Source organism: Dermochelys coriacea, chromosome 12, assembly GCF_009764565.3.
Source record: "Dermochelys coriacea isolate rDerCor1 chromosome 12, rDerCor1.pri.v4, whole genome shotgun sequence".
In the NCBI taxonomy this organism is placed as follows: Eukaryota; Metazoa; Chordata; order Testudines; family Dermochelyidae; genus Dermochelys; species Dermochelys coriacea.
This window is the reverse complement of record NC_050079.1, coordinates 6909841-6935623: the sequence shown is the minus strand read 5'-3', so window position 1 is coordinate 6935623 and position 25783 is coordinate 6909841. Positions and strand designations below refer to the sequence as shown.

Below are 25783 nucleotides of genomic sequence, written 5' to 3'. Positions count from 1 at the left end.
GCTCCATTCTTATTCCGACTTCTGAGATTATTGGAAAGTCACCACCTTCCTCTTAAGAATGCAGATGTGACAAACCTAGGGCCTATGTGTTCTGACTGGGCTCCTTTTGGGGCTGGGTCCCTGGGGATTCTGATCTAGGCTGTTGGTCTCCAGCTGCAATTTCTCAGGAGCTTCCAGTCCCCTCCCACTTCCCTTTAGCAGTGTTTGTTCGCTGTAACATGTTGGCTGCACTGTGTAGCTACAGATGGGCTTTCTGGGCTCTATCCTACAAAGCGCTGAGTGCTCGGGCCCCGATCCTGCAGAGGGTTTAAGCACATGCACATGGATGGAGCCCTCTAGCAACTGCTTTGCTTCTGGGCTTCCCCAATAGGAGGCTCTGCAGAGAGTGGTGTCGGAGTGCTGGCTGGGAGGGAATCCAGCCACTTCAGTCCCAATCTCTCTCAGCAGCAGCCGCTGGAGAGAATGCTGATGTGGGTCTGGCTCTGCAGTCACACAGCTGGAGGCAAAGTAGGAGATGGTATAGCAGATCAAACTAATGGAGCCTGTTGCCTAAGTGCTAGCAGGAGGCGCTGTAGAGAACGGTGTAGCCAGAGGGAGTGCATGGGAGCTCCTGGCTTCTCGGTCCCCTCCTGTGTGACTCTAGCTTCCAAATAAAGTGCAATAAACTGTGACCGGAACTCTAAATCCCAGGCTGCTCGCTGACCATGAGCACGCTTTCCCTTTCCTTCAGCCTGTTGGGAGAACATTGCCGGGAGGTGGGACATGACTTTTTGGTAGAACTGGATGCTGTAGGCATCTGAAGGACTAACTGTCCCTATAAGAACAGGCCAGAGAGAGAAGGGAGTAGCAGATCCCCCTGATGGAAACTTGGAAAACAAAAGGGCCTGAACAAAGAGTCCTGAAATAACTCCAGGTGCAAACAATAGCAGCAGTGGCAGTGTTTCCTGCATTCCTGGCAGCTGCTCTCCCCTCTGCTGCCAAAGAGTTGCTGCGCTGTGCCTGTAAAAGGAGGGCTGTTGCTATTGTTGTCTGTTGGACCAGCATGAACCATTCCTGAAACCCTCTAAAATACCACAGCCTCCTGCAACCTGAAATCCAGAAGCAACCACGTCCTCTGAGCAAGGCAGGAAGGGTAGCCAACTGCTCCCTCCACCACAGGGTGCATTTGGTCGATGCACAGTGCTCATCAGCTACAGAGCAAGCTGATCAGTGCTCCAGGGCTGCTGTACGTACCACAGGCTGGGCTCTAGGGCTTTGGTTGACAGTTCTCAGAGAGTGGGGTTGATGATTCTCCCTTTGGAGTCAGAGCCAAACCCGCTGCCTCCACCCCAGGTTGCTAGGGACTGTTGGAGATGCTGTCTTCTGGGCAAGGTCGTCCCCACTTGTGGTGATCAGAGGTCTCCTTGACACTTTTCCTGGAAGTCTTGAGGTCCAGGCCAAATGCCAAGGTAATAACACCTGGCACTTACATTGCTGTTGTCACCTAAAGTGTTTGACAAGGAGGAATATCATTATTCCTCATTTTACAAGTGGGGAAACCGAGGCATGGAGTGAGGCCAGGACGAGCCTGCCCAGGTTGCACAGCAAGTCAGGGACAAAGCAAAGAGCAGAACCCAGCCCCCGGCCGCCTAGTTCTGTCATTTTACCATGAGACCAGGAATGGGCAACGGGTGGCCAAAGGGCTGCAGCTGGCCCCTAGACATGTTGTTTGGCCCACCAGCTAAGAGAGGAGGCAGCACTACCATATCTGCCTGGAGGGAGGGAAGGGGTGAGAGGCTCTGCCAGCACCAAGCAGAAGACAGTGAAAGGAGGCAAGAAGTGACTTTTCTCACTGCCCTGAGCCTGCACCTGCTGGAGCAAGAGAGTAAGGCAGCTCCCAGGTCCCAGCAGGCTCCCTCCGGGATGGCCCGGGTGGACAGTGCCCAGGGGCTACCAAAGAGGGGCAGGTCGGGGGTATGGACTCGTCCCCCTTCCTGAAATAAGGGAGCTGAACACAGGCGGGCCACTGTATGTGACGCCGCTGCAGGATTTGCTGCTCTGGCGCATTGCCCTGGGACAGCACAGCCTGCTTCCTCCTCGACCGCGACAGCCCACCAAAGGTGTGAGTGGAGTTTGTGGCTCTCTGCTACCTTCAGGGTGCCCATCTCTGGACCAGACCATTCTGCTGCCTTGGCAGCATCAGTAGAATGTTCTCATCTTCACATCCCACCCTACAGCTCGGTGCCAGGTGCCGTGATCCCTGCATCTGTCTCTCGTAACATTTTGTCTATTCTCCCTCTCTCGGTGCTCACCCATCTCATTGCATCTGTTCACGGTATCAGGCGAAGATCTGGCCCCAAACTCCTACCTCTTTTCATGCCATTAACCCTATGCACAACCTGGACCTCCCTCCCCATTGTGTCTGATGGGGCTGCAGCTCAGTAAGGTAGTGAAGAAAGGGTCCAATGGGTTAGATGCCACTTCAGAGCACGCTCCTCTATGGCCAGTCTGCCATATACGTTGGCCAAACCCGAACAGTCTCTACGCAAAAGAATAAATGGACACAAATTAGACATCAAGTTTTATAATATTCAAAAACCAGTAGGAGAACACTTCAGTCACCCTGGACGCTCAGTAACAGACTTAAAAGTGGCCATTCTTCAACAAAAAAACTTCAAAAACTGACTTCAACGAGAGACTGCAGAACTGGAATTAATTTGCAAACTGGACACCATCAAATTAGGACTGAATAAAGACTGGGAGTGGATAGGTCACTACAAATACTAATTTCCCCCTGCTGATAATCTCACCTTCTTGTTAACTGTTTGAAATGGGCCACCTTGATTATATTGGCCTCATTAGCACTACAAAAATGATTTCTCCTCCCTTGGTATTCACCCCTTCTTGTCAACTGTTGAGAATAGCCCTCTTCCACCTTAATTGAATTGGCTCATTAGTACTGACCCCCCCACTTGGTAAGGCAACTCTCATCTTTTCATGTGCTGTGTGTTTATACCTCCCTACTGTATTTTCCACTCTATGCATCTGATGAAGTGGTTTTTAGCCCACAGAAGCTTATGCCCAAATAAATCTGTTAGTCTCTAAGGTGCCACAAGGACTCCTCATTGTTTTTGCTGATACAGACTAATACAGCTGCCACTCTGAAACATGTCGCTTTGTAGTGGAATCTCACAACTCTCTCCATGGCCTTGATGGACTCTCCTTTCCCAGCTGGGTGCCACTACAGGGGGATGCTTGGGAGGGTCAAAAGTCAAATCTTTCTGCTGAAATATGGCTGTGCAGCTCATAGGGCTCGCCCCAACTCCTTCACCTTGATTTTCATCAGCAGTCCAAGGTGCTTGTTTCAAGTGATATTTTGGATGCTGGGGAGAGGATGCCTTTGCAATGCCTGTGGCCACGAGAGCCACTGGAGAGCCAAGCAGCAGAGCGGGGATGGGTCAGTGCGGGGAGGGGATCTGTCTCTTACAAAGGTGTGTGAAGAATGAATGAGCTTCAGAGCCACCCCCTGAATGATAGAATTCAAGATCCTGAGTTGAACAGCCCAGAATTTGGGGTTGTTCTCCTTGGCCGCTTGGGCTTGGTCTGTGGGGAGTTTGGATCTGGAACCGCTCTTCCGCTGGGTGCAGCGTAGTCTGGCTCTGACCCCACCCTGGTTCAAATGTTTCCCTCCCAACGTACACAGATTGCGGGGGCGGGGCCTGGGAGGGCATTTCCCCTCCCCCTGCTGGAAGTGCTTTGAAATGTGATTTGGAATTAAATTCTCAAGAAGGGGCCACAGGGCCTGAGGTGAGAACAGCTCAGTCTAATCGGGCCCAGAGACAGAACATCCTGGCTCATAGGCATGAGGAGAGAACAGCTCAGTCTAATGGAGACCAGGCACAGAATGCCCTTGACCCATAGGCCTGAGGCACATGGTTTGCAGAAACTAAAGAGGAAGCCTCCTCGGATTCCTGGCTGTGTTTTGTCGCCATTGCTTGAATTCCCCAGCTACACTCGGGTGTGTACTGGAAATGCAATGGAAGTTGTCTTGTTTTGCTGAGTGTGCGCTCGCATGTTTCAAGCTTCCTTGCTGGCTGGGGAATTCCAGCTGTCATTGGCTGCCTGTGGCATGTAGATTAGAGTCCTTCCTGCACCCTGAAATAGCCGTTGGAGGCATAACGTCTAGGAGAAGGAGAGAGAAGCCCCTGGCACTATCCTGCTCTGACCTTGGAACACCGTGTCCTGGCTTCTCAAGCTTCCCCTAATGCATTGTGGTTGGGTGCGGGCGCTTCAGCAGCACTGTAGTACAGAGGCTGCCTCTCCTGCCCTACAGGGCCAGTGCCTGTGTGACCAAGTGAGGATTTTCCCTTGTTACGTTGTAGGTGAGCCTATGTGAGCTTTACTGTTTTGCATGAATACTGTGTGTGCCTTGGTTTCCCTCTGTGCTGCACCAATACATCAGTGATGGGAATAAGGATGTGTGCTTTGGCTGAGATCTCTGGGGCAGGTGAGGCTGCTTCAGCTGCCTGCACGGATGCTATGACCCGTATTCTATGACCTGTGCCCTTTGTAACCTGAGACCCAGGAGGGGGATGCAACCAGGTGAGGACCAGGTGACTCTTTGCCTGGGAAGTGAGACAAAGACCAGGAGGAGGAGCAACGGGGGGGGGGGGTATCAGAGGTCGGGTCACTGGAAGCGGACAGTCTGCTGTGGGGCACTGGAAGAAGGAGAGTCCAGGGTGTCTGGCCCAGGATTCTCCAGGATGGACTTGGTTGAAAGTCACTGATTTCTGTTCTAACAAGCTCTGTTCTATGCTGTGTTCCTGTCAACTAATAAACCCATCTGTTCTGCATTCTGGCTGAGTCACTGCTGACTGCGGAGTTGGGATGCAGGGCCCTCTGGCTTCCCCAGGAGCCCAGTCCGGGTGGACTCGCTGCGGGAAGCACATGGAGGGCCAGAGGATGCTGAATGCTCCGAGGTCAGACCCAGGAAGGTGGAAGCTGTGGAAGCTTCTGCCCTGGTGACAGTCTGCTCAGAGAGAGGAGGCTCCCCCAGAGTCCTGCCTGGCTTCGTATGGAGCAGTTCCAGAGCATCACCCCAGGGACTCTGTGACCGTCTGTCACTGGAAGCCATCAATGGGTGACACGGCCCATGAAGGATCAGGGATCCTGGATATCCAGTTGGGATTTCAGGCATAAAAATAGTTCCTTGTTTACAGCTCCTAAAACTGGCTTGCAGGCCCTGTGACTTTTAATAGACTCATAGCAATTAGAGATGGAAAAATTCTCTTAGGTCACTGGTGCCACCTGGCTGCGGCCAATGCCTGTTTTAAAGGTGGGGAAACTGAGGCACAGTGACTTCTCCAAGATCATGGATTGAGTCCGTGGCAGAGGCAGGACTAACCTTCCCACCTCTCATGGCCTAGTACAGGGGTGCGCAAACTTTTTGGCCTGAGGGCCACATCGGTGTTGCAAAACTGTATGGAGGGCTGGGAAGGGAAGGCTGTGCCTCCCCAAACAGCCTGGCCTCTGCCCCCTATCTGCCCCCTCCCACTTTGCACCCCCTGACTGCCCCCCTCAGAACTCCCGACCCATCCAACCCCCCTGCTCACCGCCCCCTCCCGGGACCCTCGCCCCAACTGCTCCCGGGACTTCCCCCCCATCTCCTGACTGCCCCGACCCCCTAACCGCCCCCCCCGCCCCCAGGCAGGCCCCCTGGGACTCCCATGCCTATCCAACCCCCCCCATCCCCTCGCCCCCCCCCCCCGCACAGAACCTCCACCCCATCCAACCTCCTCCTGCTCCCTGTCCCCTGACTGCCCTTGCCCCTATCCACATCCCTGCCCCCTGACAGTCCCTCCAGGACTCCCATGCCTATCCAACCCAACTTGTTCTCCAACCTCCGCCCCCATCCAACCACTCCCTGTCCCCTGACTGCCCCTTGAACCCCCTGCCCCTTATCCAAACCCCCGCTCCCCTTCCCCTTGCCATGCTGCTCAGAGCATTAGGAGCTTGCAGCTCCGCTGCCCATCCGGAGCCAGCTGCACTGCCCGGCAGGAGCAGTGGGCCAGAGCACTGGTGGTGCAGCACGCTGAGGCTGCGGGGGGGAGGGGCCGGGGGCGAGCCTCAGGGACTGGGCAGGACAGGCCCGTGGGCCGAATGTGGCCCAAGGGCCATAGTTTGCCCACCTCTGGCCTAGTAGATAGGGAGAAAGAGGTGGGGCTCAATCCCAATCTGCCCCTGACATGGTGGGTTACTTCCTCTCTCTCTGACTTTGTTTTCCCCTCCTTTCTGTCTTCTCTAGTCTGTCAGGTCTTTGGCTCTTGCATTGTGTTTATACGGTGCGATGCTGTGATAGAAAGGAAATTAATCTAAATAGACAACAGGAGGATAATGATCCCCATTTTACAGATTCGGAACTAGCCACGGTGCCATTAAGTGACTCACCCAAGGTCACACAGGGATTCTGTGGCACAGACAGGAATTGAACCCGCTCTCCTGAGTTCCAAGGGCCCACAAAGCTAATTCTGGCAGAAGGGTGGAGTAGCACTTGGGTCCCTGTGTCCTTCAGTGCAGCATGTGTGTTCTGATAACTCACGGCTAAGGCTATGTTTTAGTCACGCGTATTTTTAGTAAAGTCATGGACAGGTCATGGGTAGTAAACAAAAAATTCACAGCCCGTGACCTGTCCATGACTTTTACTATATACCTCTGACTAAAACTTGGTGCTCGCCGTGGGTGTTGAAGAGGTGGTGGGCGGTGGCCTGGGACCCTCACTTGTGCTGGGGGAGGGGGGTTGGGCAGCGGCGCGTGGCCTGGGACCCCTGATGGTGCTGGAGGAGGGGGGTCAAGCAGCAGTGTCTGGCCTGGGATCCCCACTGGTGCTGGGAGAGGGAGGCCGGGTGGTGGCGTGCAGCCCAGGACCTCTGCTGGCGCTGGGCAGGGGGGAGTTGGCGGGGTTGGCAGGCTCCCTGCCTGGCTCTGACTGGCATGGCCCTGCAGCTTGTAGGGGGAGGGGCAACCCAGGGGGGCTCTGCACGCTGCTCCCACCACAAGCGTTGGCTCCAGAGCTCCCGTTGGCCGGGAACCACAATCAATGGGAGCTGCGGGGGTGGAGCCTGTGGGCGTAGGCAGCACGCAGAGAACCCTGACCCCTCCACCTAGGAGCCCCACACAAGGTAAGCACCGCCCCGTGCCCCAGCCCTAAGCCCCCTCCCACACACCTAAGCTACAGCTACTGCTGGCCCTGGGGCTGCCCAGCTCTTCGGCAGCCCCTGAGCCAGCACTGGCTGCTGCAGAAGTCATGGAAAGTCATGGAATCTGCGATCTCCGTGACAGATACGCAACGTTACTCACGGCTCCCCAGGGTGGCAGAGATGCACAGCAGGGGCAGCGGAGGAGTGGCTGGCCTTTCAATCTAGAAGCACATTCTCCTGCCCAAGACAACCGACTGTGTGTGGGGACCCCTAGGACAAAGGTATGCCTGTCTCTCCAGGCTTCAAAACGTGCTTTAGCTGCAAAGAATCCATCCCAGTGACCGAGGGACACTCAGGCCATGTCTACATTACGAAATTAGGTCAAATTTCTAGAATTTGGTTTTGTAGAAAACGTTTTTATACAGTCAATTTGTGTGTGTCCCCACACAAATGCTCTAAGTGCATTTAGTTGGCGGAGTGCGTCCACCGAGGCAACCGTACAGAGGCAACCGTTGACTTCCAGAGCGTTGCACTGTGGGTAGCTATCCCACAGTTCCCGCAGTCTCCGCTGTCCATTTGAATTCTGGGTAGAAATCCCAATGCCTGATGGGGCAAAAACATTATCGTGGGTGGTTCTGGGTCCATATAGTCGGGCCCCCCTTCCCTGCCTCCCTCCCTCCCTCTGTGAAAGCAATGGCAGACAATCATTCTGCGCCTTTTTTCCTGGGTTACCCAAGCAGACACCATACCATGGCAAGCATGGAGCCCACTCAGCTCACCGTCACCACCGTATGTCTCCTGGGTGTTGGCAGACACAGAACTGCATTGCTCTCATTGCCTTTTGGCAGCAGACAGTGCAGTATGACTGGTAGCCACCGTCGACGTACTCCAGGGTGCTCTTTTAACCGACCTCGGTGAGGTCAGGGATGCCTGGGCAAACATGGAAGTGACTCAGCCAGGTCATTACCCTTTTAAGTTTCATCTCATGGCAATTCAGTCTTGCCGGCAGTCCTACTGCACCATCTTTTAATGAGCAGCCAGGAGATGACGATGGCCAGAAGTTGTACTGCACAGTTTGCTGCCAGCAAGATGTATAAAGATAAATGAAGTGGATCAAAACAAGAAGTAGACCAGATTTGTTTTGTATTCATTTTCTCCGCCCTCCCTCTGTGAAATCAATGGCCTGCTAAACCCAAGGTTTTGAGTTCTATCCATTCTGTTTTTCCTGGATGCAAAGCCACCCCCTTTGTTGATTTTAATTCTCTGTAAGTCAACCTTGTAAGCCATGTTGTCAGTCGCCCCTCCCTCCGTCAGAGCAACGGCAGGCAATCGTTTCATGCCCTTTTCCCCTGGATTGCCCGAGCAGACGCCATAGCACGGCAAGCATGGAGCCCGTTCAGCTCACTGCAGCAGTTATGACCATTGTAAACACCTAATGCATTAATATGCAGTTTATGCAGAACCAGCACCTGAGAAACCAGGCGAGGAGGCGACGGCAGCGCGGTGATGAGGACATGAACACAGATTTCTTTAAAACGGTGTTCCCCAGCAATTTGGAGATCATGGCGTTACTGGGGCAGGCTCATGCCGCGGAACACCAATTTTGGGCCCGGGAAACAAGCACAGAGTGGTGGGACTGCATAGTGTTGCGGGTTTGGGACGATTCCCAGTGGCTCTGAAACTTTCACATGCGTAAGGGCACTTCTATGGAAATTTGTGACTTGCTTTCCCCTGCCCTGAAGCGCAAGAATACCAAGATGAGAGCAGCCCTCACAGTTCACAAGCGAGTGCCAATAGCCCTGTGGAAGCTTGCAACGCCAGACAGCTACCGGTCAGTCAGTAATCAATTTGGAGGGGGCAAATCTACTGTGGGGATTGCTGAGATGCAAGTAGCCAACGCAATCATTGAGCTGCTGCTATCAAAGGTAACGACTCTGGGAAATGTGCAGTTCATACTAGATGGCTTTGCTGCAATGGGATTCCCTAACTGTGGTGGGGCTATAGACGGAACGCATATCCCTATCTTGGCACCGGACCACCAGGGCAGCCAGTACATAAACCGCCAGGAGTACTTTTCAATGGTGCTGCAAGCAGTGGTGGATCACAAGGGACGTTTCATCAACATCAACGTGGGATGGCTGGGAAAGGTTCATGACTCTCGCGTCTTCAGGAACTCTGGTCTGTTAAAACGGCTGCAGGAAGGGATTTACTTCCCAGACCAGAAAATAACTGTTGGGGATGTTGAAATGCCTATAGTTATCCTTGGGGACCCAGCCTACCCCTTGATGCCCTGGCTTATGAAGCCGTACACAGGCACCCTGGACAGTAGTCAGGAGCTGTTCAACTACAGGCCGAGCAAGTGCAGAATGGTGGTAGAGTGTTCATTTGGATGTTTAAAGGGGCACTGGCGCAGTTTACGTGTATGGCGGGGTGGGAGGTTGATGCAAATTGCCTGGCCGCTGAATACACGCAGCCAGACACCAGAAGAGCACAGCAGGAAGCACTGTGCATCAGACAAGCTTTGAAAACCAGTTTCATGACTGGCCAGGGTGCCATGTGACACTTCTGTTTGTTTTTCCTTGATGAAAACCTGCCCCCTTGGTTGCCTCTAAATTCCCTGTAAGCCACCCGCCCTCCCGCCTTCGATCACAGCTTGCTTGCAAAGGAAATAAAATCACTATCGTTTAAAAAACATGTATTCTTTATTAATTGATTATAAAAATAGGGCGATAACTCACAAGGTAGCCCGGGTGGGGTGTGGGAGGAGGGTAGGAGGGAAGGAAAAGGCCACTTTAAAATTTGTTGAATGCCAGCCTTTTGTTGCCTGGGCTGTCCACTGGGATGGAGTGGTTGGGTGCCTGGAGCCTCCCCACCCGCATTCTTGGGCGTCTGGGTGAGGAGGCTATGGAACTTGGGGAGGACGGAGGACAGTTAAACAGGGGCTGCAGTGGCAGTCTGTGATCCTGCTGCCGTTCATGAACCTCCACCAGATGCCGGGGCATGTCCGTTTGATCCCGCAGTAGCCCCAGCGTTGCCTCCTACCTCCTCTGATCTTCCTGCCACCACCTCTCCTCACATTCATTGGCCACTGTCCTGTACTCTGCTATTGTGTCCCTCCACAAAGCTCTGTCGGTGCCGGACAACTGCAAGAGCTCAGAGAACATTTCATCGCGCATGCATTTTTTTCGCTGCCTTATCTGAGATAGCCTTTGGGACGGAGGAGGGAGGCTTGAAACATTTTCAGCTGTGGGAGGAAAAAAAGGGAGTGAAGTATTTAAAAAGATGCATTTTACAGAACCATGGCTATACTCTTTCACAGTGAACGAACACTATTCATATTACATAGCTCATGTGATTTTGGTACAAGGTCACATTTTGCATCTTATATTGAGTGCCTCTGGCTTTGGTGATAGAGATCACACACGCAGTGCCGAGCAACAGAATTCGGCTTGCAGGCGGCCATGGTAAGCCATAGTCTTTCGGCTTCTGCAACCTTCATAACAGCAGCGCTCTCCTTTCCCATACCAAGCAAAGCCCTTTGAATTGGCCATTTAGTGCTGCGGTTTTCCTGTTAACGGGCAGCAGCAGAAACCAAACTAACCCCCCTGTCACCAATCCAGTTCTCTGGGATGATCGCTTTACCCCTCCCCCCACCGCCTGGCTGGTGTCAGGGAAGATCCCTGCTAGTCAAATGTGAACAGCTCAGCACCAATGCGCCACCCCCACCCCACCGTCTGGCTAACTGCAGGGAGGATTTCTTTTCAGTCACAGGCAAACAGCCCAGTAGGAATGGCCCCTTAATTAAATTCCCCTATTTCAACCAGGTTACCATGAACGATATCACTCTCCTGAGGATAACACTGAGAGATAAAGAACGGATGTTGCTTGAATGCCAGCAAACACCGGGACCATACGCTGCCAGGCTTTGTCATGCAATGATACCAGATTACATGCTACTAGCAGGGCATGGTAAAGTGTCCTACCATGGAGGACGGAATAAGGCTGCTCTCCCCAGAAACCTTCTGCAAAGGCTTTTAGAGTACCTCCAGCAGAGCTTCATGGAGATGTCCCTGGAGGATTTCCGCTCCATCCCCAGACACATTAACAGTCTTTTCCAGTAGCTATACTGGCCACAAATGCATCCCAAGTCCTCAGGGCTACTTAATCATTAAAAAATGCTTGCTTTTATAACATGTATTGTATTTAAAAAGGTACACTCACCAGAGGTCCCTTCTCCGGCTTTGTTGGGTTGGGAGGGTATTTCAGTCAGGGTGGTAAAAAGATCCTGGCTGTCGGGGAGAATGGTGTGCTGTGTGCTCTCCCCATGCTCGTCATCCTCCTCATCCGCAAAATCCTCAGGCATGGCAGAGAGTACCCCATCATCGGAGTCCATGGACAGGGGTGGGGTAGTGGTGGCGGCCCCCCCCAGAATTGCATGCAGCTCATTGTAAAAGCGGCATGTCTGGGGCTCTGTCTCGGAGCATCTGTTTGATTCTTTGGTTTTCTGGTACACTTGCCTGAGCTCCTTATGTTTCATGCGGCACTGTGTTGCGTCCCTGCTATAGCCTCTGTCCCTCATGGCCTCGGAGATTTTTTTTAAATGTTTTGGCATTTTGTCTTTTGGAACGTAGTTCTGATAGCATGGATTCCTCTCCCCATACAGCCATCAGATCCAGTACCTCCCGTTCGGTCCATGCTGGAGCTCTTTGTCAATTCTGGGACTGCATGGTCACCTGTGCTGATGAGCTCGCCTGGCCAAACAGGAAATGAGATTCAAAAGTTCCTGGGGCTTTTCCTGTACACCTGGCCAGTGCATCCGAGTTCAGAGTGGTGTCCAGAGCGGTCACAGTGGTGCACTGTGGGATAGCTCCCGGAGGCCAATACCTTCGAATTGTGTCCACGCTAACCCTAATTTGAAACGGCGATGTTGATTTCAGTGCTAATCACCTCGTTGGGGAGGAGTACAGAAATTGGTTTTAAGGGCCCATTATGTCGTGAAAAATGGCTTTGTTGTGTGGACGGGTGCAGGGTTAATTTGATGTAACGCTGCTAAATCCGACAAACTCGCAGTGTAGACCAGGCCTTACAGTGTGTTCACTGCCTGGGGGAACAGCACAATCCACAAAAGTGGGGTTGGTGCCAGCAGCTAAAACCCATGTCCAGGAAGGGCAGAGAGTTCAGGCTTAGGCTTTGTCTACACTACCTCGCTTTTAGCGACAGCCATGCTGCTAAAAGCTGTGCAGTGTAGCTGCAGTTTGTCTGCAGGAGAGAGCTCTCCTAACAAAAAATTTCCACCCCCCACCAGTGCCAGCAGCTTTGTCGGCAGGAAAGTGCTCCTGCTGACAAAGCGCTGTTCACACCCGTGCTTTACATCGGTAAAATTTTTTTGTCATGGGGGGGTTAACACCCCTGAATGACAAAAGTTTTGCCGACGAAGTTCCAGTATAGACAAAGCCTCAAACTCCTGCTTGTGGAGTCAGCCCTTCAACCACTGGAGTCCTGGCGAGAGCTATCACTTCAGCCTTCTACGTCGAAGGCAGGCGATCCCAGTGAGATGAGCCACTCACTCAACACTGCTAAGAAAAGGTCTATGAGTCCCCAAAATGAGCCGCAATCAAGCAGCAAATGATCTCCAGCTCCATCAGTAGCATTGGTACTGACAGCACCGAAACTGTCTAGAGCTGGTAGCCAGGTGCGGTACCAAGCCGACAGAGCAAGTTGGGCTGCCCAAAGGCCCGATGGGCACGGACAAAGAAGTACTGGTACCGTGGGAGCGTGAAAGCATGGAAGATCCACCCTGGGGAAGGCTACATCGATGTAGTCATTGACACTGGCACCAATCCTGGTGAACATGGCACTGATGGACCATACGATAGGTCCGTGCCTCCAGTTCCGTTGGTACAAACCTCTTGGCACTGACAACCACCGGTACTGACACCATCTACGCTGGCGGATTTCCATTGCGCCACGGATCTGTCAGTGTCTGGCACAGTACCAGGGCTCCTCCTCAGTACCAGGGCTCCGCTGCCGAGTTCTCCCAGAGCACTGGACTCAATGACAGCTCCATGCCACCCACCATCTTTCTCCACATCAGAGTCAGATAGTGAGCAAGAGCACTTGGGTTCCCACTGCTTGTCCTACCTGCCATAGGGGTCCCAATTTCATCAGGAACACCAGGTGTACCACCCGCCTGACCTTCAGCCTCCCTTTTTGGGCAGGCGTGGTACCAGCCACTAGCCCCTTACCCTCAAGGGCCGTACTGGGACCCCTGGCAGGCCCCGAGACAACAAGCCTTCCAGGCCCCTAGTGTGGTATTCCAGCGGGCAAGAACCAACTCAAAGGGTTCGGAACCTCCTGTGCACCTAGGGGAGGAAGTTGAAGCTGAGGCAGAAAGGGAAGACACCCTTCAAGCTCGTCTCTCACGGACCTCACCTGACGAGGCAGTGATGCCCCCTCCGCCATCCATTGTGGATGATTTGAAATCATTCCAAGACTTAGCTCAGGGCGTGGCAGAAACCCTGTAAATACAGCTACACCAAGTGACTGAGCCTCACCACAAACTGGCGGACATTCTACACTCTTCCACTTCTGCCAGAGTGGCCCTCCCAGTTAAGAGGCGCTCCTGGATCCTGCCAGAGTTATGTGGCGGACCCCTGTGTCCATCCCATTGACATGCAAGTGAGTAGACAAAAAGTATTATGTTCTGGCAAAGGGCATGGAATTTCTTTTCTCCCACCTGCCTCACTCAGACCACATGGGACCTGTTTCTGAATCTTGGCCTACAAATCAACGAACAAAAATCAACCTTAACACCGGTACAGAGGCTAGAATTCATAGGAGCTGACCTTGACTCCACTCAGGCATGGGCGCTCCTCCCACATCACAGATTTCTCAGTCTCTCCTCGCTGATAGAGACAGTGCAGTCCAGCCCCCAAATCTTGGCCAGGCACTGCCTTCAGCTTCTGGGCCACATGGCCATGAGCACATCAGTTAGTGCTCATGCCAGACTGCACATGAGATACCTGCAAGCATGGTTTGGTTCAGTTTACAGGCTGAACAGAGACAACATAGGCAAGCTTCTATCACTGCCCACCAGGGTCAAGCAATCCTTAGACTGGTGGAAGGACCTGATAAATGTGTGTACGGGAATCCCGTTTTCTCAGTCTTCCAGATCCTTTCTCCTGACCACCCATGCACCCTTCATAGGATGGGGAGTGCATCTCAGTCGTCGCACAATACAGGGCAAATGGTCTGTTGCAGAGACAGGCCTCCATATCAACCTGCTCAAGCTCAGAGCAATCAGAAATGTGTGCGCTCACTTCTTCCTGCTGATCAGGGAAACGCACACGAAGGTCATGACAGACAACCTGACCTAATGTATTACATAAACTGGTAGGGAGGCACCAGGTCTCATTCCCTGTGTGTAGAAGCACTGAAGCTGTGGAACCAGTGCATCTCACATAACGCCCTAATGTCAGTCACCTACTGTCACGGAGTCACCAGGGCGCTGCTCTGGAACTGCTCCATACGAAGCCAGTCAGGACTCTGGGGGAGCCTCCTCTCTCTGAGCAGACTGTCGCCAGGGCAAGAAGCTTCCACAGCTTCCACCTTGCTAGGTCTGACCTCGGAGCATTCAGCATCCCCTTCCACACCATGTGGTTCCTGCAGCAAGTCCGCCTGGGCGGGGCTCCTGGGGAAGCCAGAGGGCCCTGCACCCCTACTCCACAGTCAGACGCGACTCTCAGCCAGCTGGTAAAACAGAAGTCAACAGGAACACAGCATAGAACAGAGTTTGCTATCACAAAAATCACTGATATTCAGCCAAGTGCATCTTGGGAGAAGGGGAGCCCAGAGCCAGGGCTCCGGCCCTCGCCCTGCGCCCCAAGCCATCTGAGGCTGACCCGTTTCTACCTGCTGGACCCTGCCCTGCCCATTGCTTCTCCTCCAACCTGTGTCTCACTTCCCAGGCCAAGAGTCACCTGGTCACATCCCCCTCCTGGGTCTCAGGTTACGAAGGGGCAGCCATAGCTTCCATGTAGGCAGCTGGAGTAGCCCCCACAAAACTCACACCCCCTTAATCCTACCATCTAGACATTGGTGCAATACACAGGGAAACTGAGGCACACACTGAGGCACACACAGTAAGACTCGCATAGGCTCATATACAACATAACCAGGGGAAATCCCCATTTTGTCACACCTACCTACTGGGAATACACAACACGAGGACCAACAATCTCAACTGCAAATTCCTGTGTGACTGTGAATGGGAGATAGAGTCAGCGATTCTACATGACATATTCCAACAATAGGGGATGCTGGTAATAGACTTGTTTGCTGCTCAGCAAAACAAGAAATGTCAACAGTACTGCTCTGGGGGGGATTGGACGACACTCCATGGTAGATGCTCTCCTTCCTTGGGACAAAGGCCTTCTTTATACCTTTCCCCTATTCCCTCTATTACTGAAAGTCCTGTTGAAGATAAAAAGGAAAAAAGCAAACATCATTCTGATCGTCCCCACCTGGCCCAGGCAGACACGGTACCCTTACCTGTCACAGCTGGCATTATGTCTGCCGATGACTCTACTGCCTGTCACAGAACGAGGGTCACAGCCTCCACCCCAATCTGCAGATCCTGCAACTCAAAGCCTGGCTCCTTCATGATTCCAGCACACAGAAACATCTTGCTCTGAGGAGGAACAGGAGGTGCTATTACACAGTAGAAAGGGCACTTCTTGTCATACGTACCTTCAGAAATGGAAGAGGTGCCAGCCCAAGGGGGTTACCCCAAATTCAGCCACCCTACCGGTGGTCCTAGACCATCTATTAACTTTAAAGAAATCGGGTCTCTCTATTAGCTCGCTGAAGGTTCATTTAGTATCAGTTACAACCTTCCACTAGGCAGAAGGCTACTCAATCCTCTCCCGTCAACTACTAAGATGTTTCTTAAAGGCATAGCAAACCTCTTCCCACAACCCAGGCCCCCACTCCCTAACAGAACCTCAACCTAATGTGAAAATGACTGACTCGACGGCCATTTGAGACCATGGCCTGTTGTTCACTGACTCAGAAGGTGTTTCTTATTGCCATCATTTTGGCCAGATAGGGGAAATACGAGCTTGGATGGCGCATCCCCTTGTACTGTGTTCTTCCCTGGCAAAGTTACATTCAGACCCCATTCAAAGTTCACCCCTAAAGTGACTTCTGCAGCTTCCAACATTTTATCCCAAACCTCCTGAGGACAACAGGGAAGCCATCCTCCATATGCTTGACGTGAAAGAGCCTTGGCCTTCTATTAGACAGAACAAAAACCTTTAGAAAATCTCTGAAAGTCCTTCTCTCCGTTGCAGATAAATCGAAAGGTGTATTGATCTCAGCTCAGCACTCTCCAAGTGAGTCTCTGGCTGTATTAAACTCTACTACCAGCTGTGTGGGGTAACACCCCTATCTTCAATATGCACACATTCCATGAGGTCCGTCTCCTCTTCAGTCACCTTCTCCAAGGTCCTCATGTCAGAGATCTGCAGAGCAGCTAGCTGGATATCTGTGCGTACATTTACATAGCACTATGGGGAATTTGGCTACAAATGCCCAATTTGGTGCCACAGGACTGTTCTCTGTATCGTACTTGACTCCGAAGTCCCAGCCTCCCATGGTGGATATTGCTCAGGAGTCACCTACATTGGAACACCCATAGGGACACTACTTGAAGAAGGTTTCAGAGTAGCAACCGTGTTAGTCTGTATTCGCAAAAAAGAAAAGGAGTACTTGTAACACCTTAGAGACTAACAAATTTATTTGAGCATAAGCTTTTGTGAGCTACAGCTCACTTCATTGAATGCATCCGATGAAGTGAGCTGTAGCTCACAAAAGCTTATGCTCAAATAAATTTGATAGTCTCTAAGGTGCCACAAGGCCTCCTTTTTCTTTTTTTACTCGAAGAAGAAGATACTCCCCTTGTACCCTAACAATGGTTCTTAGAGATGTGTGACCCTATGGATGCTCCACGACCACCCTCCTCCCCTCTACTTCAGAGTTCCCTCCAGTTGACTCTGTGGTAGAGAAGGAACTGAGGAGAGAAATGCCCGCGCACGCTGGCAAGCCTTGTGGTGGGTGAGGCAATGCATGTGAGGGACAGGCTGCTATTGAAATTCTCCAATCAGCAGCATGGGGCACACGCACTCCAACAGTGGAGCATCCATAATGGGGACACATCTCGAAGAACCCTCATTACTGCTCAAGGTGAGTAACTTCCTCTTGCTAATGGGGGAAATGCATTCTGAAAAGATCAGCTCCGATTTGGTTCTGTGGTTTATTGAACTGAATAATGAGTTAACAGAAATATTCACTCCCGTGAATGCTTTGCCTGGTTGCAGCCAGCTGTTGGGTTGTGGTTGATGCAGAAGTGGAACATATTTTCTCCCAACTCTCGAGGATGTGTCCCCTATGTCACTAGATTTGTCCATTACTTTGGGGTTCACTTATTTATTAGGGTTACTCTTCTGGGGGGGGTGTTCTGTAATTCTGTCAATGTACTGCTTGTGTCACTTGTGTTCTTACATGGAGCTCTACTTCTGCAAGTCCCCTCCCAATGGAGCTGTCCTGCAGGACCTACGTTCCCCAGGGCTGGGTTCTTCCAGCCCCAGAATCAGTCGAATACACACATTAACAGAGCACATTTGAGAGGACCGAGTTAATCAGCACTCCCAAGCTGACCCTTTATATGTCCCTGGACACAGTAGGCTGGGTCGAGCAGCATTTCCAAGCTGCCACCCTCATATGCCCCAGGTTCAGCACGTCCCTATCCCTACTTTCATGTTACAATTGTTCTGGTAGTAACCCACTTAATGAGCAAACCCCACAGGATTTTTGGGCGCTGCAGGGATCTTTAGCTTAGGTACGAGGAGCGTTGCTGCAGAGCAAATGAGGAAGCCTAAAAAACACCCACGGTGGGCGGGGAGGGGGAGAGAAGCAACCAGCTTAACCATGAAAATTATTTATTGCCAGGTAATAACCATAGGGGAGCCAAACAAACAAAACAGTTATATTATTAAATCTAACTTAAATTTGATTATAAAAGTCAGATTTAGAAAACTAAAACTGATCACACAAGTCAGGGTCAGAAGGCTATACCGAGAGAGAGCTGGGGTCTCACCACTCCGTGAAGCTTGAATCGATCAGGGGTCCCAGGTGATGGTGTTAGCTGAGGGTCCGGAGTGCTGGAGACAGGCAGAGCCCCCAGCACAGTCAGTCAGGAGACGAAGTCCCAGTGGAACTGATTCAGATTTTGGATCCTGGCATCAGAACACTTATTTGCACGTGGGTAGGGGTTTTTGTAGGGAAAGAACAGTGGTGCAAGGGAGAACACTAGCTTTGTTTATGGGTAAACTGATAGTTCAAGGGAGTATACCAGAGTTGTTTTGTTCAGGCTGGACAATAGGAACTGATCATTCCTGGCTATGAGAGGTGTTCCTTTGAGGGAGCTCTCAATGCAATTAGGCAGCTTCAGTATTTTGGATACCAATAAAGGATTTATTACTAGTATTGGTCTGATAACTACTGAGCTGGGTGTGTGCAGGTGTAGGTTCATTAACAGCTGGAGCAGAGATCCCCCCTCATGCAGTGCTTCCCTGCTTTTCTGGTCCCAGAGATCCATGCGATTCTTTCCTTGGAATCTCTGTTGTCCATTCTGTATGCTAATGGAGATGCCTCCCTGTCCCATCTTTGATGCAAATGAGGCTAGGGGAGTTTCCTTAATCCTGTCACCCTTGTCTGGAGGGGTTTAGGTGTGTCTCCCACTGCCTTTTCATTGCTTTTTGTAAATCTTTCTTCTGATCGGCTTTGGTTCAAGCAAAGGCTGGGGGAAGGGATGGTCTTTCATGAGTCAGACAGGCTGGGTATTGCACCCTGGTTCCCCAAGAACACAGAGCTGACAGGTAACATCTGTGCCCAGCCAGAAGCCTCCTGCATTCTCACTTCTGGTACCCCAAACTTTTAAACCATGGTGTCACCTCTCATCCTTTGCCCTTCACCAGCCCCTTCCAACCAAGGGTCTCCAAAGCACTTTCCAAACAGGAATGAACTAAAACTCAAAACCATTTTTCTGGGTGAGGATCATTATCCCTGTTATACAGAGAGGGAAACTGAGGCAATGAGATAGGAACTGACTCCTCTAAAATCATACAGCAGAGCTATAGGAGAACTGAATTCAAATCTCCTGATTCCCAGCCATATGTCTTAATCACAAGCCCTTCCTTCATCTCAGATGTTTCTGCTGATGTAATAGAAACACTGGACCCCAGGGAAACTTGTCATGGACTTTTGCATTCTTCCCCCACCCACCCCTGGCACCCTCATAGAGTGGTGACACTCCAAAGTAAAGCTTCACATTAGTATTAATCTGACTCTGCAAGAGCTGAAGCAGCAGAATGAGCTTTTACAGAATATTTTATTACATCCTTCACACAGACTCCAAACTTCTGGTTCACTGTGCATGATTTATTACAGGTGTGCTGGCTTCTTGCCTTGGAGATGCTCTCCCTGACAGATTGCTTCTTAATTTGGAGCTGAAAGACCAGATAGTGTGAGCATGAAACCAGAAACGATGAAATTTAACATCAGAAACCTATAACTGCAGATTCCCAATTAACAGGTCCTGCTTAGACTGCTCAAAAGGGGTCTTATCTCTGACTAAACTCCCTGGTGAGACACAGACATGCTCAGTAATAAACTTCCTGGAGGGAATGCTCTGAGAATCCAGAGTGACCCTCGGTGCCAGTCTCCCCCATAAGGCTTTTCCTTTTCAGTTTTTACTGAAACATTCTTGGGTTTTATAAAAGCCATAATTCCATTTTTACTGATTTCCCCCCTAATTTTGGAAGTGCTGGAACACGCTAGATCCAGCTCCCTGCTCCGTAAGGAGAGCTGGGTATCCCAGGTGACCTAGCCACCATCTCCCCTTCCTGAGTGGGGAGCTGGGTCAGAAATACCGGAAGCACACGAGTGCTGGTATATGTCGTGTCATCAGTTTCGCGTCTGCCACATACAAGTACCAGCTTTACAGACAGCATGGAGAGTTATGACAGGGTGCTGGGTATGAACTGCTGAGCCAGCCCTCTATCACACCAGCTCCTATTCAGGGAGATAAATTGGAGCTGGCTAGAGAAATCTGCATCTGATGGGCAAAGGGGAAACAGGTGCCAGCCTGATTAGCCTGGGGCTTCATAAAAGCCTCAGGGAACAATAAGGGGCGGCAGACACAAGAGGGGAAGCCAGAGACTGGAAGGAGAGTGGCAACTCTTCTGTCCTGCCTGTAGAGGCTGGGAAATCCTTCAGACTGAAACCCCTATGCTGTATATGGTGACATGGTAGTGAGATTGCACCCTGTAAATAAACTGCCGTGGTGAACTTGAGGGTCTGTGAGTGGTTTTTGGAGAGAGCAGAGCAGAGGCAGGACCAAAGGGAGCCCTGTTATGCTCTGTTACACATGGGGGCCTGTCCAGGATCCTGAGCCAGTGCAAAGTTTGGTGGCCCAGAGATGAAAGAGACGCTGCAGTGGCTGGTAAAGCAGCAGGAGGACACTCAGAAGGCTATGCAAAGCTTGCAGCAATCCCCCCAGGTGAAGAGGCAGGGTTTGCTTACCTGGCAGACCGAGCTGCAGAAAAGCCTGCAGGAGCAGGCCAGCGTACAGCAGCTCCTGCAGAGGATGGCGAGTCCCATGGTGGGGGATGGCATCCAGGCACAGGACGATGTGATATGGGCCTGGCAGGTGACCCAGTTGCGTTCCTCCCCACTTTCGAGCAGCTAGCCATGGGGGCTGGATCGGATAGAGCAACCTGGGCCCTGTGGCTGGCACCCTATCTAGCAGGCAAAGCCCAAGCGGCCTAAATGCTCCTGAGTGAGGAGCAGGCCAGGAAGTACGACACGGTAAAGGTGGCTGTCCTGGATTGGGTGGGACTGTCCTCTGAGAAATACCGCCAGAAGTTACGGTCAGCAAGGGAGATGCGGGGGGTTGCAGCCCCAGGCTTGATGGACTGGGCCACCCGCTGGCTGAGACCCAGCACCCAGACAGTGAGGGGATTATGGACGCATTGGTCCTAGAACAGCTCCTACAGGACCTCCCCGATAACATATGAGTGTGGGTTAGGCGGCATCAACCAAGTATGGTGGCAAGGGCCATGAAACTGATCAAGGAGTATGTGGAGGCCAGTTTCCCCAGGAAAGAGGGACAACCATACAAAGACTTGGAGTCTGGGAGAAAGTCCGAGAACCCTCACCCAGAAAGGGCCCAGATAGGAAAAGGGAAGACGCCAAAGGAGCTCCACCTGGGGCCCAACCGATCATTCGCTGGCAGTGCAGGCGACCGGGACATAAAAAGGGGGACTGCTCATACATGGAGGGTGGATTTGCCAAGTTTTGTGGCTGGACTAATGCTGGAGGGAAGGGGCAGAGACTGTCCACCGTTCTGGTGATGATGGGAAGGAAACCACAGAGGGCCCTAATAGATACAGCCTCAGCCTGATTTCTTATCCAGAGGTGGCTGGTAAAGCCGCACTGGATGATTCCCGGAGCCAAGATGAACCTCGAATGTGTCCTTCGGGATAAGAGACAGTGGCCTATGGCCCAGGGGCCCCTCAAGGTCCAGGGCAGGTTCCAGTGGAAATGGGTTGGGATAGCGGAGGGGCTGCCTTTTCCAGTGGTGTTGGGCATAGACTGGGACCCCTTCCCAGGAGGGAAAGGAGGCAGTGGGAGGAAGCCACTATGGGGAAAAGGGGAGGCCTCCCGATGACGGAGGTAGAACCACCTAAATCACGAAGCCCCAGTAAAGAGGGAGACCAATCCCCTTAGGAAGTTGCAGTGAAAAGCCTGTTGGGAAGGAAGATGGGGGAGACATCCCGTCCCAGGCCCTTAGCAGAGGAGAAAGGCCCACCGGCGCTCCCTACAAGGTGACCCCCAGGAGAAGAGGCCCAGGCCCTGCTCGGTGGGTTTGAGAAACCTGAGGCCCTGGGTGTCCAGGGGGAAGTAGGGACCAACCCCGAACTCCTGCCGGAAGGGAATGGGGGAAAAAGAACACACCCGGGTGTGCAAACGGTGTGAGGACCTGTTTGTTGCAGTGGACCTATGGGGGTATCCACCCCGCACACAGTGTAATTTCTGTGGGTGGGGGGTAAATGAATCCCACAAGGAGGACCTGGGGGTCACCCGAAGGTGGAAGGAGAACTGTAGTGCCCAATCCAGTAGAGGGAAGAGGGGATGGGGAAGGATGAACCTGGCGGTTAGGTAACGGGGAGGGGGGGGGGAGAGGTGTGTGACAGGGCGCTGGGCACAAACTGCTGAGCCAGCCCTCTGTCACTCCAGCTCCCATTAAGGGAGGTAGATTGGAGCTGCCTAGAGTAACCTGTGCCTGATTGGCAAAGGGGAAACAGCTGCCAGCTTCATTAGCCTGGGGCTACATAAAAGCCAGACAGAAGAGGGGAAGCTGGAGAGTGGGAGTGCCTCTTTTCTAGTGCTAGAGGCTGGGAAGTCCTTCAGCCTGAAACCTCCATGCTGTAAAAAATGAGATGGTGGTGGGATTGCACCTTGTAAATAAACTGCACCGGTGATTGCTGAACCTGAGGGTCTGGTAGTGGTTTTTGGAGCAGAGGCAGGCTCAAGGAGGGCCTGGTTATGCCCCCTTACAAAAGTTGTCAACATTTAAAACAAATAATAGTTGGGCAACTGCTTTTTATGCTGAAGTGGGTTGAAAATGAAAAACTGTAGCTGACTGTGTTTCTGAACATAAGGGTTTTTCTGACAGCTTACAAAACCAAAAGCAGCAGAAGACATGATACCCTGATATTTATCCAGAAAATGGCAACGTTTGTTTCTTTCACCAATTATCCCCCATGCTTTATAATTTATATTATAAAAATTAATAGATTTCCAGGAAATTTTAAATAAAACAATCCCCTCCCCCCCAACAAAGGGCCTTATAACCCAGCCAGCCCCTCTGTACTATTCCTCTGAGCTAATCCAGAGGCACCCACAATTACAAATGTCACAGCGACCTAGCAGATGCCGCTCACTGCTGATCCCTCCCTGTGATCTAGATATGCCCCCTACACCTCATGGTGATCCCCTCGCTGGGCAAGCAGAGAAATCTCACAAAGCATGACTGGAGTTCTCAGGCTCCGTGGCTGAGTGGCATTGCTGGGACAGGGGCACAGGTGAGGCATGGCTACCATCATATTCATCACTGTGAGTGACTCGCTCTCACCTCCCTTGCTACCTTCTCTCTCCTTCTGCAGCAGTAACTGTGACCTGGACTATGAGCTCTACAGGGACGATTTCCCGTACAGGTGAGCGATGTCTGGTCCCTGGGCACCTTCCAGCTCTTTCCCCTTTGGTGTTTAGAGGAGGACTGATGAAGCACTATTTGAATTCCTTTCCCCACCTGAGTGCCCCAGAACAGAAGGGGCCAAGTTTCATTTACCTAAGGGTATGTCCACACTGCAGAGGAAGAGCTGGTTGTAGCATAGGCTAGGCATACCCATGCCAGCTTTAAGCTAGCTTGTGTGGATAGTGTAGACATGGCAGCACAGGCTAATAACCTGAGCACAAACCTCCAGGGGAGCTGGCTGCACCCTGGGGTTGCTAGCCCACACGGATGCCCAGGCTGCCACATGGTCACTATTATTGCTACCCCTGCTAGCTAGATCAAACTAGCCTGAGCTTGCCTGTCCGCTGCAATTACACCTTCACTTGTTAGGATAGAGATACCTTAGACACGAACTGTCAGCCAGTGCCTGGGAGCTGCAGCAGGGCTCTAAGGTTCAGCCATGCAAATGTGGAGTAGAAGCTCTGCTGCTGGTACCCACTACCCCAGGAGCCTTTGCAGTCAGGCTCTGTTCTAGAACAGCTGGCGTTGAGTGAGGCAGCTCCTTTGAAGTCAATCCGAGCTGTGCTGATTTGCACCGGCTGGGGATCTGGCTCAGATCTCATCATTATGCCTTTATTTAATAGCAGCTGATTAGCAGAGAGAGAGTCCCTGGTGATTAATATCCATGAACCAGATTGTTTCTTCCATCAGTATCAAACAGGTTTTGCTGCATCGGCGATGGGGCCCCATCCCTCTGCACTGACAGTCAGTAGGCAGCGAAGTGCACTGGGGGCTGGGAGGGAATGGTTTGAGGCACCTGTCCGTCTCAGCTGCGTGACTCCTGGTAACACTCAAGGAGGTTAAAGAGGAAGGGGTTGCCCGTTCAAAGGAGCTGAAATCCCCTGGTGAGATATGTGGTGCCAGGCGTTTTGGAGACTCGCCTGGGGGCACCACATTTCACCCATCCCAGAGCCATAAGGGCAGCTTGCCAGGGCCCCCGGGAGGCAGCAGCACTTGTCAGTAATAGAGCAGGGCTTCATGTCCCAGCAGGCCATACACCGTCTGGATCGCAGTGGGTGCCGTGCAGGAGGCATGCTGGGGCTGGGGCTGCCCCGTGCATTCGTGCGCAGCTCCAGCTCTGCTTCCTTCATTCAGGGCTCAGCATGTTTGGAGCCATGTGCCTCTAGGCCACTCACTCACTGAACGCCCAGGGGAGGGAGGAATTGAGCTGGGTATCCCAATTGCACCTGAGAGCATGCGCTGCCCTGAGGCTGGAGGGTTTGTGCCAGACCACTGGCCCCTGCTCCCCTCTGTAGCATGCTGCATCCAGTTCTTGGGCATTCAGGCCTTACGATTTCCAGGGATAGCAGCCCTCCCAGCTTCCTGTCCCCATCTCCTGCTCCCTGCTGGCATGAGTGGGGCTCGGCCCCCCCTCCATCCTCCCTGCTCATCCTGGAGACCCCTTCTTCCCCCGAGGACAGTGCAGTGCTGGTGACACTTGGCGCAGGGGATCCTGCTAGGGCCCCCGCCCCGCTCCTCACACGGCTCTCTCCCCTCCTTGCAGGGTGTATGAGTACCAGAAGATCCCGCCCCTTATTAATCGCATTCCAGTCAAGACCAGACGAGCCCATGTGGGGGCAGGTGGCAAGAGCAGCCTGATCCCCCACCCGGGGCCAAGAGGCAGTGGCAACGCAGCACTGGGTCGGACCAAGCGTAAGCATCACGGATGACGGGGGGCTGGGCGGTGACTGGAGGGGATGCGAGGGGCACTGAGCGGGTCACTGCTCTAGGTCGTGGAGAGTGTCCCGGGGAGAATGAGGCACAAGGACAGTGTGGCTTGGGCAGAGCGTGGCTCAGGTGGAGCATGGCGGGGGCAGGGGCTACTCCGCACTGCTTGCGGGAAGCGTGTTCTCCATAGGAAGGAGCCTGTTGCCGAGAGCCCCCAGCCCGAGCAACGAAAGAATTCGGCCTTTAAATAGATTTTACAGGCTGCTGTCTCCAAGGGGACTCCCAAAAACTGCTACAGGAAAGCAGCGCCTGGGCTCGGCTGCCTGGGCTAACTGCCTGGCACGTGCAGCTGCCTGGCACGTGCCCCCAAGTGCGAGTTTGACAGGCACAGCATTTTCAAACATAGGTGCCCCCGAAACTGGGACCTTCCAACATGCCAAGGGATTTAGGGAGCTTTGTGGAGGGGCCCTTAAAGGGGCCTGATGTTCCAAAATCCAGGCCCCTTCCAGGTACTTCCAGGGGG

General features: G+C 52.4%; 1 protein-coding gene across 1 annotated transcript in view; it reads left to right on the top strand.

The window, feature by feature from the left end:
* The window catches only part of LOC119841380 (RNA-binding Raly-like protein), a 51767-nt gene that overhangs the window by 20055 nt on the left and 5929 nt on the right, over positions 1–25783 (top strand). Inside the window, exons 3-4 of the mRNA XM_038368756.2 lie at positions 23462–23512; positions 25097–25245. Of these exons, the coding sequence (XP_038224684.1) occupies positions 23462–23512; positions 25097–25245 (200 nt within the window). The remainder of the gene's footprint in view (positions 1–23461; positions 23513–25096; positions 25246–25783) is intronic.